This window comes from Neoarius graeffei, chromosome 19, assembly GCF_027579695.1.
Source record: "Neoarius graeffei isolate fNeoGra1 chromosome 19, fNeoGra1.pri, whole genome shotgun sequence".
Taxonomy (NCBI): Eukaryota; Metazoa; Chordata; class Actinopteri; order Siluriformes; family Ariidae; genus Neoarius; species Neoarius graeffei.
In genome coordinates this window covers 22,385,320-22,407,375 of record NC_083587.1, presented here as the reverse complement: position 1 = coordinate 22,407,375, position 22,056 = coordinate 22,385,320, and the positions used below count along the sequence as shown (strand labels likewise).

General features: G+C 41.2%; 1 protein-coding gene across 6 annotated transcripts in view; it reads right to left on the bottom strand.

The window, feature by feature from the left end:
* The window catches only part of sulf1 (sulfatase 1), a 68,285-nt gene that overhangs the window by 22,315 nt on the left and 23,914 nt on the right, over nucleotides 1-22,056 (bottom strand). For all 6 annotated transcript variants that reach the window (XM_060899871.1, XM_060899868.1, XM_060899872.1 and 3 more), the window contains exons 4-12: nucleotides 19,495-19,646; nucleotides 17,688-17,857; nucleotides 15,092-15,242; nucleotides 14,840-15,015; nucleotides 14,590-14,718; nucleotides 12,949-13,005; nucleotides 10,337-10,472; nucleotides 5,535-5,745; nucleotides 1,933-2,188 (exon numbers count right to left, since the gene is read on the bottom strand). In XM_060899871.1, coding sequence (XP_060755854.1) covers nucleotides 1,933-2,188; nucleotides 5,535-5,745; nucleotides 10,337-10,472; nucleotides 12,949-13,005; nucleotides 14,590-14,718; nucleotides 14,840-15,015; nucleotides 15,092-15,242; nucleotides 17,688-17,857; nucleotides 19,495-19,646 — 1,438 coding nt within the window. The remainder of the gene's footprint in view (nucleotides 1-1,932; nucleotides 2,189-5,534; nucleotides 5,746-10,336; nucleotides 10,473-12,948; nucleotides 13,006-14,589; nucleotides 14,719-14,839; nucleotides 15,016-15,091; nucleotides 15,243-17,687; nucleotides 17,858-19,494; nucleotides 19,647-22,056) is intronic.

The window sequence follows — 22,056 nt, the reverse complement described above, 5'->3', positions numbered from 1 at the left end:
AAAGTGATGGAGACTTTTACAAGAGGACTTCACTCGTGGACTTTACTCAGCAAAGCCCTTTTGTTTTGAACAATTGCAATGGAACAATTAACTACGACCAAAAGTAACTGAACTTGAACTGACAACCTAGCTTGTATATAAGTTGGGCTGTTGGTCAGGCTTTTTGGACTTGTACCATTTTTACTGTTAGAACTTTGACTTTGTACATTGGATTGACAAAACATTGAATTACATTCGATCAGAATCAGCATTCGATATTGGTAAGTTCCCCCCCTGTTCTTAACTTTTTGTAAAATCTATAATTGTTCCATTGAATGTGTATGTATTATAATAATAATAATAATAATAATAATAATAATGGCTTTTTTTCGTCATCTATCAGATATGTTCCATTCAGCTACTCGTCTTCGACTCGTTCAATATCATGCTAGCTGAATAGAATATATCTGATATACCACGAAAAAAGCCAGCCAATATTATTAAAATATGTCAATCAGATCCGTGATGTATTTTGTATGAAAAATGCGAGTTTTTCAACATGAGAAGATAAATTTCATATCTTTAAGCCAACGTGTGATTTTCTTTTTATTATATCGACACATTCACAAACAAAACATGCCCAAATTTATCAAAACAATTCATTGATTTCCTCACAAGTGACATATAGAGATTTATGTGAAGGTTTTGGTTCTCCATGTCCCAGTAACAGGAAATCAGATTCATTCTCCATTATAACTTACTTGTAATAGAAGCCTAAGGTGTTGAATTTGGTCAGTCAACATTTATATACATTGTTCATCTCATCTCATCTCATTATCTGTAGCCGCTTTATCCTGTCCTACAGGGTCGCAGGCAAGCTGGAGCCTATCCCAGCTGACTACGGGCGAAAGGTGGGGTACACCCTGGACAAGTCGCCAGGTCATCACAGGGCTGACACATAGACACAGACAACCATTCACACTCACATTCACACCTACGCTCAATTTAGAGTCACCAGTTAACCTAACCTGCATGTCTTTGGACTGTGGGGGAAACCGGAGCACCCGGAGGAAACCCACGCGGACACGGGGAGAACATGCAAACTCCGCACAGAAAGGCCCTCGCCGGCCACGGGGCTCGAACCCGGACCTTCTTGCTGTGAGGCGACAGCGCTAACCGCTACACCACCATGCTGCCCTACATTTTTTTTTTCCCCTCTAATTGTTTAATCGGGTTCCTTACAAATTAGTCTCCAAATCCGTACCTTCAGAGATGAGATTACTTTTTCAAGTGCATGAATACCACAAGACCTCTGGGTCAGCAGAAATAACCCCAGGTTTTTTTTTTTTACTGTATTGTTGAAATGTTGGCTAAACTGACATGAGAGCAGCTTTGGGAAGACTTTCTCTCATGTTCTTCTCTTCATATGATTCATACTACTAACTTGTCATAGCTGAAGTGTAAAATGTAATCAAATCATCGAACAGAAGTTAGAAAAAGGTGCAGCGAATGAAAACGATATCCGAAAATGAACGCAAGTTTTCAGTGAATGTTATTGGAAAAGCAAACAAAAACACTAGAAAGAGCTCCAGAGTGAAAATGTTACTTAAAAAAAATAAGAAGTGCTTAACTGGTTAATGATGTTATTTTCCCATTACAACGTGACAAGAAATTATAGTGTAAACCTGAACATTGTCTCAATAGTCAAATATTGATATTATACATGGTTTAAATAAGTACAGGGAAACATCATTCTAGTCGGACTACATTAGAAAAATAAAAGTAAATACAGCTACAGAGTACGAACGGAAGTGAGATTAGGAAAGGGACACCGCTCAAAGATAAAACGTCCTGGCCTGACAGCTGTTTGTTAGCAGTATTATTATAATATCATACACAAAATAACTTCATGAAAGTATACGAGCTCCAAAGATTGAGAGGTTTTCTTCTTACTTATGAGTGACTTTGAGTGAATTGGGGTAGCCGACAGCGTTAGTATCATCAGCCAACATTTCCTCTGAAGCGTCGTCCGACTCCAGGTTAAAGTCAGGGTCAAAGGAGATATCGGGCTCGTAATGGCGCTTGCTGATTGGCTGTGGTTCTGCAGCCAGCCTGTCATCCTCCTGCAGGTCCACGGCGTAAATCTCACCCTCAAACTCCACTGACAGCGAGCGCGCATGCCGAGTGTGGACAAAACGCGGCCTGTAACCTGGTGCATGAATGAGATACATTTGTTTTGCATTTTAGCCAGCTGGGTATAGAGTAGAAGAAGAAGAAATGTCTTGAGCAAAATTTTACTTAATATCTGAATTCAGTGTACAGAAACAGAAAGGTGAGTCAATCAATTAAACAATTAAAAATGTGTTAAAGACAAAACCACTGGAGCTGAGACAAATCACTCTGTATTCGGCTGAAATTTCAGAATCTAGTGCTGTAGGATTCGAGTCCGGTCTCAAGACCACTTTTTGAAGGTCTCGGAATGGATCGCATTTTTACTCGGTCTTGTCTCGGTCTCATACATGTCAACCTTTGGTCAATCAAACCTGTATAACAAACCTCCAAAATCCGTATTTCCCTTATAAAATCCTTATAAGATGCAAATTAAAATAATTTACCTAAAATTTGAATGATAATTAACAATGATATATCCCAGTTACTTTTTATTCAATATTAATAACAATAAACCTTCAGAATGAATACAAAGCTCCAATGTTTGACAAAAACACAAAGTGTCACTCTAATGCTCTGAATTGTACTCCATGACAGCTTTTTTAGCACTCCGCACCAATACCTCACGAGGCTGCACGTCACAGCAAGTGTCTGTGTTGATCTTGCCGGAGTGCCCATTCAGAATCTTTTCAGTCGCTAGTGAAAGTCGCTCAGGTGGAAATACGCGTTTCAAACAAAATGTTACTTCCCGGTTGGCGGGATTCTCGCAATGCGGTGTGCGCATGATCAGAAGTGGAATGAAGTCTCGCTACCCCAAGATAACGCGCGATTTCATAAGACTCTTTACTGGCTGTTTGTGCTTTCTGTGGTGTACAGTACGTTTGTAAATGTTATGCGCTCTTTTATCATCGTGGGAATTGATTATAGCTCTAAATAAATATTGAAGTTTTTTTAAAGAACCCGTGTAACTTTATTTGTACGCCCATATACTACGTTTATTGAATCAAATCCGTATAAAATACAGACATTCCGTATAGGTTGACATGTATGCGGTCTCAGACACAGAGGACTCGGGATTTTATTTCAAGACCGGTCAAGACCATGACTGTAGGGATTTCACTAAATTGCCTGTGTACACTGCAAAAAATAAAAACCTTAGGAAGTTTATTTGTCTATTTTCAAGTCAATACATCTAGCCACCCTTATTATAAGACATAATTGCCCAACAAGCAAAACCTCATTTAGCTAGAAAGGCTAGTTTTTAGACAGTCCATCTTGAAAATCTTGTATAGACAAAATGTCTTGGAAAAGTCTTATTTGGAGCACCTTTGAAAATAAAACAAGTTTTTTTTTTAAAACAAGTAAGTACATTTTGGACATTTGTCAAATGCGGTTCATCTTGTTTCAAGAAAAAAAAACAAAGCATGCTTGTTTTGGGAATAAATGAACTTTACTGAAATCTTTGAATCTAGTGCCCCCAAAATGCACTGTTGCTTTGGCGTTGTGTAAGCACTGTAAGTCAAAATGCGTAGATGTTTGGGTCACCACTTATCTTTAGTTTACTGCGACTGTTTACTCAGTCATTCAGAGTGAGCTCCTTCTAGATGCTGTACAGACTCTAGACCAGACAAGTGCCTTCAAAAAGTTTATGAGTGAGTGGAGGGCGTTTTAGTGAGGTCTTTTTGGAATGCTGTGAGTTAAGTTCAATGTTTTTTGTTTGTTTGGTTGGTTTTTTTTGTGCCTGATCTTGTAAACCCCTCGTACACATGAATAGTCAGTGCCCCCAAAATGCACTGTTGCTTTGGCGTTGTGTAAGCACTGTAAGTCAAAATGCGTAGACTTTTTATTATTATTATTATTATTATTATTATTTTGGTGCCTGAGGTCCTGGGGAAGTGGAATCTTAAGAGATGTCTGTGAAGATTCTCAATCATCCAGGTCATAGTAAACTGTGGGTGGTAGAAATTGGCAACTGGACTTGCTTGAAGATTCTTGAAAACGTTTCACCTCTCGTCCGAAAGGCTTCCTCAGTTCTGTCTGACTAATAGGGAGTATCAGATATTTATCTTCTCCTGGATCAGAATCAGAATTCTGATGACCAGCTCATCTAAGGTGTCATTGAGGCATCATGTTGGTGTGGGTCACTGGAGGCTGGGTGTGAACGGCGAGTCATTAGGGTGATCAAAGGATTGCCCGTTAAGAGATGCTTTAATGTTTGAATGTTGAAATGGGAAAAAAAAATAAACTTGTTGCAATGCTACACGTGTCGTCAACTTGATTCAAGATAGTCTCTGGTCTCATATCTAGAGTATTTTACTAATTACAGGTCACAAAAGGAGAATCTTTTAAGCTACCAATGCTTAGTTCTAGAATTTAACAATCCTAATATTAGTATATTTATCTTAAATTCAGTTTATACTCTTAAGACTTTGTCATGAATTTAAGTGAAATACCCTTAAAATGAAATAAATAAAAACGACTTGAATGGCTAAATGTAAGAAGTACGATCTTGTTATAAGAACTATTTTGATTATTTTGAGTTAATCAGATCTCGCATAATAAGTTCCCCAATTTTATTTTGGAATTATTTTATCTAAAAACAGGTTAGATTTTTCATCTTACTTTAAGAAATCTTACCAAGTCAAATTTGACTAGTTCCATTGGCAGATTTTTTTCACCTGATTCAAGCAAATATGCTTTGTTTTAATCTTTTATTTCTTATTTTTGAAAGGCCATTTTTTGGAGTGTTGTTACTGTGCTTGGATGTAAAATTTCCTGCTTCAAATGCGACCAATAATGTGACTTGTTGCTAATTTGAAATTTTTCTTCTTGTTCACAGCGGTCACCCCTCCCCCACCTCCCCTTCACACACCCTGGTCTGGTTCTGGTCGTGACTCGGTTTTGCCCTGCTTTGGTCTTGATTTGCTCTCAGGCCGTCAAAATCTTGTTCTCGATACACTTTGGTCTCAGCGTATGTGGTCTTGACTCCAACATGATCAGAATCACACATCATTTATTTAAAAATATTATATTTTAACAAAGAATACAAAAACGACCTTGTTTTTCATGCATACTGCCATGCTACTTTATTTAAATTATACTGATGAATAGCTACGTAATACAGTTAAAGAAATTAAAAACGATATTAACAATTGACGCATTGTCTTCAGGTTGTTCTCAGGCTTTTGGACCTCCTGGACTAACTTCAACTTTTGCAAAATTAAAGATCTATTTAATTGGTCATGCATGTTGTACCCAGTAGATGGCACCAAGACATCAATTTGTGCCCTCAGGAGCACTGTACAAGAGATGTACCTGTATAACAAAAGCAAGCTCCTAATTTCATATCCTCTGTACTATTAGTAATGATGTCGAAATGTACTCACGTGGTCTGCTGCTCTGTGAGAGGTGTCTGTGTGCTCGGCGTTCGTTCTTCGCTGTTTTATACGTTCTGTCTTCACAGTGGCACTCTTTCCCCCGGGCGGTGTAGGAGCGCAGTCTCAGGCTGCGTGCTCTCTTCCTGGATGCCGTCTTCAGGCTTCCTTTACACTTCTGTAGGCGCCACTTCCCTGTCACATCCACTATGCAGTGCCATTTCTGTTAAACACAGCAGCAATGCTGTCAGTAAATGCAGGAATAACGTCAGTGGTAGTTCAGTGGTTAAACATCTGTGGTAATGACTGCAAGTTTGCACGTTCAAATCCCAGAACTGCCAAAGAACCCCGTCGAACCCTAAACCCTGAACTGATCTGACAGCAGCCTGCCTTTAAAGTCACTAAGGAGAGAAATACATGAGTCCAAGGTGAAAAGGGCTTTCAAAAAAAGAAAAATCACTATAAAATAATCTCATCTCATCTCATTATCTCTAGCCGCTTTATCCTGTTCTACAGGGTCGCAGGCAAGCTGGAGCCTATCCCAGCTGACTACGGGCGAAAGGCGGGGTACACCCTGGACAAGTCGCCAGGTCATCACAGGGCTGACACATAGACACAGACAACCATTCACACTCACATTCACACCTACGCTCAATTTAGAGTCACCAGTTAACCTAACCTGCATGTCTTTGGACTGTGGGGGAAACCAGAGCACCCGGAGGAAACCCACGCGGACGCGGGGAGAACATGCAAACTCCGCACAGAAAGGCCCTCGTCGGCCACGGGGCTCGAACCCGGACCTTCTTGCTGTGAGGCGACAGTGCTAACCACTACACCACCGTGCCGCCCGTGATAGGAAAATAATCAACAGTATAATGCATCCAGATGTGAAGCAGAGTTGATTATTTTCCTGTACAAGAGTATTCTGAAATGTTTCATTCCTTTGCCAACAAATGCATTTTTTTGTATTTTTATCCGTGTAATCAATATGTCGAATGTCTGTCAAAAAACAAACAAACAAACAAAAACTTAGTTTCTGTTACCACCTGCATTATCGAAGCTATATACAGCTGTTCACTCACCAGCTTCTCTTTTTACTTTCTGTTGAAGTTCAAAGACAAATTAGGAAGGAAAAAAAATAAAAAAGGCGTTCCTGTGGGAGAAATCCTCAAGAAATGTTGCAAAATCGCAGACACTGTTGACTTCTTCCAAAAATGCTAAATAAACATCTCCTTACGCAAAGCTTTATGAAGAATTATACGGTTTTCAGTCAATTTCTGTTTACTATTACACCTGGACTATTTGGAGTGTTGACCATACAAGCGTCTGTTTAATCATAGAAACAGTGCATTAATATAAACCTGTGATTTATACTTAGCTCTACTGTTACAACTGCTATTATAAAACAAAACATTTCCGAAAAATCAGATTCAAGATGGGCTCTGAATCGGAGCACAAGGGCCTCTTTAACGAGCATTAAAGGTGCATATCATGAGCAGAAGTTAAAGCACTTTTTGTTAAAAATGTAATCTGGCTAACATGCAATAGCGAGAGGCCCCACGCTTCAAATCTTTCCCATAAAGAAAAGACCAGAGGCTAATGTGCTCCTAATCTCCAATTTGGTGGTGTCAGTTGAAGAACACACACTCTCCCAGACTCTCTCACAGCTCAGACATTTGCTCCCAGCTGTGGGAAACCGTGTCTGAACAAAAGGCACGGCCGTGCTCAGATTTCCTGCCTCTGTGCCCGCGGGTAATGCTCATGTTAGATCAGACGGACAGACAGAAACAGTGGCTCAGGGATTTGTGTTTGTATGGCAGGTGAACCTGCTAAATGAACCTCTTCGCTTCTTACACACACAAACACACCCTGACTATGCACGCTTTATTCAGGTTTGCACGCACACAATCTGGATCACAGCAATTAGACACAAAGTCACGTGCGGTCAACTCTGTGGGATCTCGCACACACGCCATCGTGCTCATGGAGTCTCCAGAATGACACAGAAATGCAAATTTGAACAAACTAACCAGGCATCCAAATCACACCAAGTGAAAGAAACTCTCACACGCTACACAACCACACCAGGAGGAACTTACACAAACAAGCCCCCTCTTTCAAAAATCACACTTAAGAGTACACACACACAGCCCTCATTGACTTCACCACAGGAAGTGGAGGAGGACAGCAGTCATCAGGTGAAGTCTTGCATTACTGCTGCTGCTTTTTCGAGGGCTTTTAGCTGCGGCTCGGGTCACATTCCTAGCGAACTCCGAGAGAGTGAGAGAAGCTGTCCACAAGCTCAGACTCGATCTCAATATCGGAGGTTTTGTCTATGTGCTTCACATAGACCATAACCATGGAAAAAAGTATAAGTATAGTAGAGTGGGGGAAAAGCCCCCGTGGGGTAATACGCCCCCGGCCTGTTTTACCCAAAATAATCACCAGATGGCGCAAAGTTACATTTCTATTGTTGCTATGGACTGGCTTGACAACGGGGATATACAAATATCCACTGTGGATCGCATATCAGCAACGCAGGGGAGAGAGATCAAATTTCATGGTAAGTGATATAATTTTCAGATATCAGTAAAACTGTATTTAGATAGCTGCTATTTCGTCAGATATCACAGCTGTGTATGTGGTATGAGTAGACAAGTAAGTACGTTAAAAAAAATACATTAGGTATAAAAAGTTGAATCACATTTTGAAAGTAAGACCCTTTTTTGTAAAAGTGTAGTCTGTGGGGTAAAATGCCCCCTTAATGGCGGGGTAAATGGCCCCCAGGGGGCATCGTTTCCTTTTATCATAATTACTGTATTTCATACATTTCTGAATAGCAGATACATAGTTTTTAATAACATCTCGCGTACCTGATTGAGTAAAGCAAGTAATTTGAACTTAACATTAAAAAAAATATTAGCATTATTTATTGATGTACTTGTTCTTTGTTAATTCATGTTCAATCCACACAAAATTATATTGAAATTAAAATGCGAAATATAATAAAATAATGCATCTATTCATTAATTCAGGGATATTTTCTTGTTTCTTTCACATTATAGGCTTAAGTAAACACTTTTGCTATCCAAACAGCTTTTTTTGAGTGAGGGGGCCTATTGCCCCACCTCAGGGGGCCTTTTACCCCACTGGGGGGGGGGCCCTTGGCACAATGTTTGTTTTTGTTAAAAAAAAAAATTAAGTATTAACTTTAGGTGGCATTATTGTTCATGTCACTGTTGTCAAAAACTATGATAAAACTAAACACATGCACTGCAAAAAATGATCTCTTGTTGAGAGAAAATATCTTTAATATGGGTGAATTTATCTATTATTTCTTATTAGAAGTTTACTAGAACTCAAATATAAGATTATTTAGCTTACTTTGAGACGCTTTTACTAATTTCAAGCCTTAAATTTTCTTATTCTATTGGCAGATAATTTTGCTTCTTTCTAGAATTGAATGCTTAAAATGAGCAAATTTATCTGCCAATAGAATAAGAAAATTTAAGGCTTGAAATTAGTAAAAGCATCTCAAAGTAAGCTAAATAATCTTATATTTGAGTTCTAGTAAACTTCTAATAAGAAATAATAGATAAATTCACCGGGCGGCACGGTGGTGTAGTGGTTAGCGCTGTCGCCTCACAGCAAGAAGGTCCTGAGTTCGAGCCCCGTGGCCGGCGAGGGCCTTTCTGTGCGGAGTTTGCATGTTCTCCCCATGTCCGCGTGGGTTTCCTCCGGGTGCTCCGGTTTCCCCCACAGTCCAAAGACATGCAGGTTAGGTTAACTGGTGACTCTAAATTGACCGTAGGTGTGAATGTGAGTGTGAATGGTTGTCTGTGTCTATGTGTCAGCCCTGTGATGACCTGGCGACTTGTCCAGGGTGTACCCCGCCTTTCGCCCGTAGTCAGCTGGGATAGGCTCCAGCTTGCCTGCGACCCTGTAAAACAGGATAAAGCGGCTAGAGATAATGAGATGAGAGAAATTCACCCATATTAAAGATATTTTCTCTCAACAAGAGATCATTTTTTGCAGTGTGGTTCATTTCAACTTGGAGAAAAACTGAATTTTCCTTAAGGGGGGCTTTTTCCCCACTCTACTCTAATATTATATTAAGGGAATTAACCACAAAATTCCCCCCCCCGTATCCTTTAAAAATCTTTACCAAGGGTGCCAATAATTATAGAGGATACAGAGCAGAGATATTCTCCAGACACACAATCGAGTTATTTTTCCACTCCTTCTTAGATGGGAGCGTTGACACCTGCGTGTATGTGTGAGCACAGTTTGCACACTCACACCCAAAACCAGAACCCCTTTGTAGAACCTTTTTTGTTTTTAATCAAATTCCCAGACTGGGTGTTAGAGGCAACACTTTAACTGAGCTATAAAAGCGTGACTGGTTCGCATTAACACTGCCCTGGAAATCCAGGCTGAGTTTTTAATGCTACCTGTAATTGTTACAATTTGTATTGTTCTGCTGCAATTTGCCACCATGCTGTTGAGGGCTAACGGAGCAAGCGTGCTGCATGCTGCTTAATAGGCCACTGATGAAAGAGAAACTACGAGGGAATTAGTTTCTCGTGCTAAGCTCACCGATTTCTAATTACACTTCAACAGCTATAAATGGCAGCTTGAATTACAATCCAGCAACTCAGGAGGCCGAATGTCCTGAACACACTTCGCTCTCTTTTGGATGGAGGTTCTGAAGCAGTGCAAATTAATAAAATCACCAAAGTGAATCGATGGAGTTACAAACCACCGTATCAGTGTAGCAGAGAAAATGGGAGGGACCCCCCCCAAAAAAAACATACCTGTCCAGGCTGTTCACAGGGTGTCTGAAACTCGGCCTGCTGGCACGTCTCTTTCACCTTCTTGTATTTGGGCAGACTGTTGGTATGCGCTGTGCTCACGGTGCCTGTGGTCTCTTCTTTCTTGCGCAGGATTTTGCTGGAATGACAGGAAAGCTTCATGAGCTCACTTTCAGGCTTGATCTAGAGCAGTGATTCTCAAACTGTGGTACGTGTACCACTAGTGGTACGCGGGCTCCATTCTAGTGGTACGCCAAAGAATCACTTAATTAAATATAAATAAAAAAATAAAAAACGTGAAATACTATCCATAATATCCGAATGGATGAAAATATCTTATCAACCGATGACAAGAAAATGAAAGGAGATACAAATTAAGTTAATAATTTTAAAAAGTTTGCAAGTGCTTCTGGGTAGCCATACATAGCGTACGTACGCATTCCCGCCGGTTCCGCTGACAGACGGTTATCCGCCATTGGTAGACTAGGCTGTGATGGGAAAAGGTGGAGGTGGCTTTGCTAATTATGACGAGTACAACAAAATTACTGTCGTGGCTTAAATCCGCGAATGCGAGCGTGGATCAGGAGAGAGGGAGAACTGAAGAGGACGTGTGTGAGCCGAGCGCAGATGCTAACGACAGTGGCAAAACCAGCCCCAGAACTGCTAGCAAACGGCAGAAACCAGTGAGGAGGAAGTATGACGAAAAATACATAAAACTGGGATTCATTTGGAGCAGGACAGAGGAGCTGCCCAGGCCGCAGTGTGTTGTATGCGGCGACGTTCTGAGCAATGAGTCCATGAAACCATCGCATCTCAAACGGCATCTTACAACCAAACACAGCACTAAAGGACAAACCAATGGATTTTTTTTTACGAAAACGTGATGAACTGAAGCAGTCCAAGTCCACCATTCTGTCCTATGGTACACCCGTAGCCAAAGCACAGGAAGCTTCATATCGCGCCAGCCTCTTGATCGCCAGAGCCGGTAAGCCGCACACAATCGGGGAACTGCTGTGTTTGCCATTAGCCAAAGAGATGACACGTATCATGTGTGGAGAGAAAGCTGCCAGAGAGTTAAACTTGGTGCCGCTTTCAAATGACACCGTGTCAAGGAGAATAAATGACATGGCTGATGATGTTAAAAAGACACTGATTGAGCGCATTAAGAACAGTAGATATTTTACCATACAGCTTGATGAGACTACAGATGTTGCAGATTTGGCCAATTTATTTGATTCATTATTTAAGTACAGTGTTTTATTTTCCTATATTTAAACACAGTGTTACTGTTCAAAGTACTGTGTGTAATGTTACAGCGGCCAACAATATTAAATATACTTGTTAAATAAAACCTCCGCCTTGTTTTTAATGAATACTTAGGCCTACTACGCTACTGTATTTTAATGTTGGTCATTATGGTGGTACTTGGAGAGCCAAGTATTTTCTGAGGTGGTACTTGGTGAAAAAAGTTTGAGAACCACTGATCTAGATGCTACACTGAGGTTTCGGATGCCAGAAAAGCCTGGTCACCATGTCCGGGTCAGAATCAGTCAACTGTGCCAAGTCAAGCGCTCTCATCCTATAGCCTGTCCTGTCAGTCTGAGCCCACAGAAATAACAGCTCTGGTCTCGTGACACTAAATAAATCTCTCTCTCAGCACTGAGGTGCTGCATTTACTCTTGGCCCGATCACGCTCCAGGTCATTTTACATAGTTACGTAAAACCAAAACAAAAATAAATCCAAACAATAAACCGACCATCTGGCTGGAGACCACGGCTGTAAATGGAGCTCAGGCGGATCAGCGCAGCATTTTATTACATCAGATTAATGAAGTGGTTAAAATACTAATCTCACGATTCATTGACCTGAGGACTGTCATGGGCAGCTTGCAGAAACACCACGGGTCCGATTTTATGCGCAGTGGTCCTTTTGTTACAGGATAGTCAGCCAACTCTGATCATCAGCGCTCCTTGTTATTGCTCTGCTGCCAAAAACCTTCCCAAGTGGACAAAGATGAACTGTGGGGGTTCATGAGCTGCTTCTCCCGATGCACTTGTTGAAGGGAAAAACTATGTAATGAGCTTGATGGGATTGCTGCGCTTAGGAGTTTCACATTTCACGTGCACTCTTCAACGCTGGGTTGATACATAAGGAGTAATAAAATTAACCACGGCACATTCTTACACACTTCTAATAGTAACGTCAGGGTGGCGTGACAGCTGAGAGAGTTGCCTTGGGGTAAGGAGAAACCACAGGGTGCATCTGATAGCCTTGCTGTGTTCCTCACTCCACTCACTGGAACCCTGAGAAATATGTGAAGCGTCTAAGCTATCAAATGAAAACTTTTCATTCTGTAGGTAACAGGATACAGTTAATGCCTCGAGGAGGGTGTGTTTATGCTGTAGAATTACTGTAACACATCTGACAAGTGTACTGAGAAGATTTAAACCAGTCACGTCACTGGAAGTGCCGTTCCCAAGCTCTAACCAACTCCATTCCCAATATCCAATCATAGTCCAAGTATGAAATTAATAACTTTAGCTACAGTACTTTCACATGCTGCTCGTATGACAATGCATAAATAATAGAAAGCAGAAATGCATAAAAAGTTTACCCTCTCTCCACAAGGAATGTGTCTCTCCAGACCTTAGGTTTGCGGTTCAGTTTGAATCTGAAAAACAAAAGCCAGAACAGCTTTATCAAATTCATATGGAAAAGTCATGTGGAACAATACAATTCCCAACCTCGCCGAGGAATTTACTTCCAAATTCAACGCATTTCTCAAGGATTCATATAATCTACTGAGCAGAACCAACTAGGCATGAAGATAACACACGAGCACCACACACTTCACAAACAAGTTCCAAATGTGCACAGATTCTTGATGAAGATTATAAATTGGAAATGATGGTCCCTCCGTATTACTGAATGCATGGCAGGCTTGTAGTACTCGAGTCCAACTCGTGCCCTAATTTTAAGGACTCATGACTCGACTTAGGCTTGAGCACTGATGACTCGGACTTGGACTCGGACTCATGCATTAACTGCGTTATGACTCGTAAATTGGAGACAAGGACTTGGATTTTTTTTCTTTATTTTTTGTAATATGCCATAATAATTTGGCCTAAGATATTTACATCTACATTAATTTTGTACTAATTTCGTGCAAGAGTGTCACACCTGCGTGTCTTGCCGCGTGCATCAGATAGACTCTCGGGTGCGCTCCGGACAACGCGCACCAAACGGACTCTCGCACATGCCGTAAACGACTCACACCTGAACAGGATTAAGGCGCAATCGGCGCGCCTGCGTAAAAACCTGTGAAAATACACTTTGCGAAGTATTGAGTTGCATTGCTGACACATTACCGAGCCTTATTTCCTTGTTTGGTTTCCTGATCCCTGATCTCCTGTTTTTCGTCTTTGATTCTGCTGAGTCTACGATAGCCTGTTTGTGCCTCGCTCGACCTATTGCCTGTTTCACTGTTTTACGATTTTGCCTGCCGTTCTGGATTGTTTATCTGTCTTCACTTGTATTAATAAACACACCTTCTGCACTTACATCCTTCTCCCAACCATCTCTGACAGAATACTTCACACTCCCTGACAAAGAGAAGCACATTCACCTGTTCATACGTCATGTTCAGGAACAAACTAATGTTAATGGCGCTAAAACAGCCATCCATCCATCCATTATCTGTAGCCGCTTATCCTGTTCTACAGGGTCGCAGGCAAGCTGGAGCCTATCCCAGCTGACTATAGGCAAGAGGCGGGGTACACCCTGGACAAGTTGTCAGGTTATCGCAGGGCTAGCGCTGAAACAGCCACCGTCAAATGGTGTGGTTGGAGTCTTGTTCTCAGATTCGACTCAGATCAATAGTGGACTTGACTTGAACTCGAATCAGATCAATAGTGGACACTGCAAAATATTGAAAACTGAATTTGAGGAGCAAATTACTTAATACTAGTGAAATTATCTTGCTGCATGGACAGATATTTTTACTTGACAAGGCATCTTAGAATACGTTGGTTGCAATCTAGAACTAGGTTTAATAATCTCCGAATTGGTGTCTTGTATTCTTCTAATAGGAAATGCTAGATTGTTTCAACTATTTTCACTTGCTAAGATATCATTTTTTGCAGTGGTCTTGACTTGAATTTTTTTTAATGACTTGGATTTGACTCGGACTTGAACACTGGGGATTCAAGATTGGACTCAGACTCGACTACAACGCCATACTTTATACCATGAATACCTATTGTTCGTCTTCTCCTGCTCCAGAAGCTTCAGGATGGACTTGCCGTCCATATCAGAAGGAGTATCCAGGCCAGCGATATCCAGGATTGTAGGTGCCAGATCTATGTTTAAAACAAGCTGATTGTTTCTGTGGAGACCAGAAACACCATCTTAAAAAAAATGTAGCTTAGAAACAATTATGCATCGTAACACACTGCAGACCTCATTTCATCCCAAATTTGATAAAATTCAATTAAATTTCAAGTTACCTGGTTCCAGGTTCCACATTTGGCCCCCTCACAAAGAATGGGACTCTTATATCAAAGTCATATGGCATTGACTTCCCCTTGACCAGACCAAACTGTCCAATGTGGTAACCATGGTCTGCTGTATAGATGATGTAGGTGTTGTCCAACTCTCCTGTGTCCACTAGTGTGTTGTATATCTGAAGATATAAACAGTTCTCTTTAGTGCCTGCCAAGCATTTTTCACAAATTTTCATACAGACGTCAAAGACTAACCTTTTCCACAGAGTCATCTACAGACATCAGAGTCTGCAGTCGTTTCCTCTGAAGGAAGTTGGTGAACTCCATGTGGATGGGCTTCATTGGGCCTGTGTACTGCATGATCCAGTGTTTGTCCATGTTAGGAGCATAGTTGTAACTGGGCGTGCTGTTGAAAGGAGTGGAATATATAGCTTTCTGCATAGAGTTTTCAACATGCACCTTCTTGTCTTTTCACAGGTGAACACTGGTAGACATCACTCATAGATCACCGATCCTAAAGTTTGCTCAAGAAAATCAATTCATTGTCTGTGCTAGGTATTATTTTTCCAGAACCTGGGATCAATTTTTTTCTCTCATTGAGATGAGAGTCCTTGGAAAGGGGAAGTTCTTTGAGGGTTACTAGCCCTGTAGGCTCTGGCACTGAAAATAAGGTTTGTGACAAGCTCTAGGATGTAAACTCCAGGTCGTTTGCACTTACAAGTGGGGAAATAAATATAGGCAAACAAGTGGGCAAGTTAAAATGGATCACAAGGTCACAGGAGTCTACAAGTCACATGCTTGTTCATGTAGTCAGTTGCACCTCCACACTGAAGAACTTGGATAACCTTTGGTTTTAGAGAACCGATCAAGAACCCAGTTCATCAGCCTTTCCAAATAATGAATAGCTTTTGAACCAAGTAGCTTCTAACCTTTTCTTTTCAGACCTTTTTTCGATTACCGATCAAGTCTCCCATCCAGCAAGTTGCTCTAAAGGTAGCCACTTTGATACAAGACCAAATGTATCAGTTTGGAACTCAGGAGAGCCTAATTTGGCAACAATACTGGGGAATCCATGGCCTAATGGTTAGAGAAGCAGCTTTGGGACCAAAAGGTCACCAGTTTGATTCCCTGGACCAGCAGGAATGGCTGAAGTGCCCTTGAGCAAGGCATCTAACCCCCACCTGCTCCCCAGGTTGCTCTGGGTATGTTGGGTGTCGCTCTGGATAAGAGCGTCTGCTAAATACCTGTAATGTGGTATACCTTAAGTATCTAGTACCCTTTTTGTCCTTCTGGAGGAACCCTTAAAGCTTCTTTAGTTGTCTTTTAGAGAAAGTTCCAAGTATAGTCGTTTTAGGAAGTCAAGAACACTTAACAAGCCAAAGAACCTTTGTGAACCCCTTTTTCAGTGGGCATAGTCTTAATGTTTGAAGGCCTATCAGGTGATTTTCTGCATGATGTTCAAACAGACAATCCACTTCATGGAAGGCCTGACATTTAGTGCCATTATGAAAATAGCAAGAATGCTGGAAGTATGCAAATTGGTGGGGGTTAAATGTTAAATTACGGTGCACAGAGAACACAATTCATTCAAAAACTATTTTACTCATGACATCAACAATCCCTTTTGCTTTTCACTATCCAAACACTTTGATTTCCAGCTGGACCCAAATTACAAGGCATTTCAGATTAGGTAGTGTTCTGGGTACCAAGCCAATGAAATATGAATATACTTGCAAAGCTTCTCAGCTGTAGCTGGCGCAAGGAAATCAGTAGCTTTTCTTGGCACGTTTCTGCCCATTTCTGCCTCTTGATGAATGAATTGTTAATTTACATTATACACCAAAAGTGGCAGAAGCTTGTCAAATCTACTTGACTGTTATGGACTTGAGCAGTCACATGGCAGCACATTTATTCCTAAGTGTTACATTTTGCCTGCCATCTGCCTCCTTGTTCTGTTGGCAAGATTCTCAGCAACACAAAAATATGCCAGTCATAGCAAACCCAGGGGCCTCCCTCATCTATTCCTAATCATGAGCTCATGCTAAAAATATATTAAATGACACCACGAAAGGGTGCTTGGAAAAGAAACAATGCATTCCACACACCCCAGAAGGCACATGGTGAATGGATGGACTGATTGATATGATGAGAGTCAGGAAGTCCTGCCAGAGCCGAAGGTAAAAGAACAGGGTAAACAACTGTGAAAACAATGATAGTTGTGCGATCATGTCCTTATTGGGCTTGTAGTATAGTTGGGATGCTAGTAACTATGACATAGAGGGTCCCGTTGTCATGGTTCTTCATGTTGGGAAAGGATCTCGTCCAAAAAAGTATCTCCGTTCTGATGACAGATCCGCAAACCAATCGCGGGCTTGGCACTAGAGCAGAGTCCCATAAAATATCTCCTCCTTTGCTCATCCTGCTCACGTGTGCCAAAAGTATACTTGGATTATAAATCTTTTCAAGTTCATCGTGGTAAAGTTATTTGCAAGAGCAACATTTCACTCTTGTCATCTCCCGGAGATGAAAAGTCTCCTTTTAATAACATGTGCGAGATATATGACCCGTTGAAAGAAACAAAAACTTCCATAACATTTACCTGTAAGTCATATGATCGCAGAGTTTACGTGAGAATCATTCAGCTCACTCTACTGTTCCCCAGAAACAAAGGCTTTGTTTTGCACATAATTTGCTACCATAAAAATGTGCGAAACATTAAAAATATCTAGACTCAGCAAAGCTACTGCCAGGAAGACTGCTTATTTCAAGAGACTGGACATGAATTCAGAAGACAGGACACAAGGTTAAGTGGTGTTTGGTAACAGGTTGTCCCAGAATGCTTTGGACTCACATGTGCTGGGAGGCATTGGGGAAGAACCCGGCATACTGGGGCGCTGAATCTTCTGGACCGTGGGGCGCTGCATGACTAATCACCATCAAAACCGGCCGGTGTGGGTACATGCGCTTTGACATGCGGAAGAAGTTGATGCTGTCGTTGGTGATCAGATCTGTGAAGTAGTCCTGGGAGGAGTGAAAGATGTCTGTATTACCAAAAGGAGATTATTTAGAAGCAAAGTGTAAAAACATTACGACTGCTTGAGAATAAATGTAAAGTCAACCTCCGTGAATGAATGAATTTCATTACTTAGAATGGAAAAGACCTGGTAGCTTCAAGCCAAGTGTGTTTGCTCTGGGAGGCACAGTGTGATGCTGCAGCACATAATTGAACATGACACTGGTGTTAACACCAACAGTTGGTGGTGCAGTGGAGGGGGGTCAAGGCTCCCTGCTAGCACAGTGTTTTGACAACAGTGAGATCTTTCTCTCCCAGCTTTGAGGCCGACACTGGAATGTCTATGAGGTCTCTGAAGGTTGAGCGGACCTGGTGTGCTGGTGTTGAGATTTAGCCCTTGTACTACTTATACTATAGCCACATGGGCTTGCTGCTGGTGTGGGAGATACTTAAAAGCCTATTAAATGCCTTTCCTGACTTCACCCCAGAAAATAAAAGTATTGTGTAGTTTCCAGTTCAGCTGCAGCAGCATCCCTGTGGGCCAGGATTTACAGCAACTGATTTACACAAACAAGTCATGCACATCATCATGAGAGTTATGCCTGATGACATCTTTGTGCTCTCTCACTCATATGTATTAGACTTGAGTCATGCATTTCAGGACGGATGTGAACCAGACATAAATATCATTTTATTCATCTCGAGAGCGTGTGAACACCAGGACTAACTCATCGATCTCAGAAAGCAATCCAACAACTCACTGGATTTGAGCTCGTCGTGCAAAGTAAAGCATGCCTCGATTAGCCTTATCTAATAGGAAACGGTTATCTGAAAAACAACGTTTCTTTTGACAAATTGTGGCTGATGTGGTTTGTCCAAAGGTCTGAAGATCTCTAAAAGCAACATTCTAGGCTGTTAAATGATGCTTTGAAGGCAAGAGACGCAATATTCCAGCTGCTTCGGCTAAGTCTGGACATTTATGCTGGAACAGATTAAAATGTTCCCATGAACCACTAAGCCACAGTGTGTTCTCCAGAGCTCAGTGCAGGAACCTCCGGCCTCAGCCACCTCGCAGCTTGAGGGTAACTTAACACCTTGGTCTAACTAAACAAGCAAGTCGTTGCCATCCGAGCACTGGGCCAAACATCTATTTACCCATCAGACATGCTCATAAAGTTGAAACCAAGAAACCTCAGCTCAAATTCCACACAGGGAAAACCGCACTACTGTGGAAGGCATTCCTTAAGTTTAATCCTTAATTTCAATACTTTGCTCATAATTGTTGGTGCCATGTATATTTGCGTTGCTATAATCTACACGGCACCCATATCTTCGAAGAATCACAAAAGACAATAAAGTTGCCCCCCAAGGGCATTTCCACTCCGAGACTTGGTGGGAACCATTTGATAATATGAGACGGTGTCACAAATAAGGAGATCCCACAACAGCTCACAACATTCCCTTTAATTTAATCAGATTCCAAGCAGTTTAGCTCAACCTGGGATTACGAGCAAACAAACCCTGCAATTAGTCCAGAACAGACCTTACAATTGGGCATGAAGTAAAACCAACGGGGGTGATGGGATTATGAATCCCCGCAACGTGACGGAGACAAAGCTGTGAACTGAAACCAGCAGGCACATACCTTGGCATAGTCCGCTCCATGCTTCTCCTTGTAGCCGTTCCGACAGACCGTGTAATTATAGAAGCGGGAATTTTTGATGAGCCCCACCCACTCGCGCCACCCAGGAGGAATGTAGCTGCCGTTGTACTCGTTGAGGTACTTCCCGAAGAAAGCTGCAAGAAACCAAGACACAAGCCGTCAAACACCAAAACTATCATTACTGTGTATTTTTTGTTACTTACTAGATTAGAAGTTTCGTTCAACTTCTTATGGGTTCAAAAGAAAAGGCAGTTATTGAGAGCTCAATTTCTCAATGCCGCCATTTTAATGATATCCAAGAGTGCTCTGCTTTTTAAAGTCTGCTTACAGTGTCTTTCAGTCTTCAGCTCTTTTTTTATAAGCCAAATTACAACACACCTACCAAGAGCTGGGAAAAGCGCCAACCTGGGTAGCAGACTAAAATTCACCTTGACTAGATTTGAAACTTTCATTCATCATCTTATAGGTTCAAAAGAAAGAACAGGCACTGCATTAATCACTGTGGTTTGGTTTCACACATGGACAGATCACTGGGTGCTTGGCAAGGTTTAGGCACATGATGTGTGGAGTGTATGCGAAATTTGTCTTTTGGGATGAATGTGAACCGACGTGTCACTGGGACTTTACTGATCTGAAACGCCGTAAAATTAGAGAGAATATTTACAAATGTATTTCATATGCCAAATTTCAAAATAATCTTTGACTTGTGACAACAGTGACCAACAGCTGAACATACACCAATATTCAACATCGACATTATGCCCAAAAGTATGTGGACACCCGACCATCTAGAATGTCAGTGTAGGCTGTAGAATTACATTTTCCCTGTACTGGAACTGAAAGGCCCAAACATGTCCCAGCATAACAGTGCGTCTGTTCACAAAATAAACTCCAAGAAGACACGACTTGCCAAGATTGGAGTGGAAGAACTCGAATGTCCTGCCCAGAGCCCTGACTGCAACCTCACTAATCACCTTTGGGATGAACTGGAACTCTGATTGCACCCCAGACCTCCTACTTGCCTGACATCAGAGCCTGACCTCACTAATGCTCTTACAGCTGAATGAACACAATCCCCACAGCCACGCCCCAAAATCTAGAGGAAAGCCTTCCCGCCTTTCGCCCGTAGTCAGTTGGGATAGGCTCCAGCTTGCCTGCGACCCTGTAGAACAGGATAAAGCGGCTAGAGATAATGAGATGAGATGAGAACGACAACAACATAAAAGCACAAAGGAGGAATAAATGTGGAAAGCGATGTTCAATATGCAGATCAGGTGTCGACAAACTTTTGCCAACAGTGTATTTTGCACTCGGTAAGAAGCACAGAACATTTTTGAAATTAAGTCAGTTCATTTAAAAACCTCATCGTGGTACATTTTAATGATATAGGGGAGAGCGGGGTAAGATGAGCCACTTTTTACATTTTTCATCATAACTACATGTTAAAGCCATTTTTGCTTCCAGTCTACACACCATACCAAATTTCAAAGTGTACTGTTACTATATGAGCAAAAAATAATTGATAAGCTCTTATGGTTAGAGTGATATTACCTCTTGAAAAAAAAATGTCAAGTGGCTCAACTTACCCCATGCATGGGGTAAGATGAGCCACTGTGTGGGGTAAATTGAGCCAACACAAAACATGTTAGGTTAACAAAGTAAACAACTTTTATTATTAGAAATGCAATCAATGAATCAAGTCAAGTCAATCAAGTGGGGGATAGGGCCGTTGCATAGAGAAGGGGAGATGAAGAGAGAGGTGATAGAATGAGATGGGATAGGGAGGGATAGATAGATGGATAGAGAGAGATATGCGTAGATCATGCACATCATGCACACCTGTAATAACAGAGGGCATTATTTTATTTATTAAAAACCTTTTAAACATATTATTTATATTAACATGTTATTTATTTGTTTGTTTATTTTTTGTTGTTGTCGTTGTTGTTGTTGTCATATATGACCAGTAAATGTGAAAACTTAAGTGTCATCCATATTGGGTAAGCTCAGCTACCAATGGGGTAAGTTGAGCCAGTGGCTCAACTTGCCCCACATCTAATGGCTCATCTTACCCCATGGCCACCATTTTGTAGAAAAATGCTAATAAAGGGGATTAGGCTAATCAAAATTATTTTTATTAGCATTCATATCATAGCTTAGAAAGCCACTAACTTAACCCTAATGTGTCTAAATATTATTCTACTTTTGTCTTCTCTAAATCATCTTCACTGTGGACAAACATGGAATTGACTTAGAAAGCACAAAAACACATTTTTATAAATATCTCCCTCACCTAGTTTGACATGTGGTGCTCCTCTCCACAAGTGTAAGTAAATGGTCCCGCCCCCCTTTGAATGTGGTCACATGGTCACATTTGTTTACTGTTTCTTAGAAACAGGGGGTGGCTCATCTTACCCCCTGGCTCATCTTACCCCGCTCTCCCCTACATTATAGCAAAATATTTAACTGAAAAACAAACCTTTTGAAACTATGCATTTAATAATGCTTTTATTTAACATGATTTTTTTTTAACCCTGGAAAAGG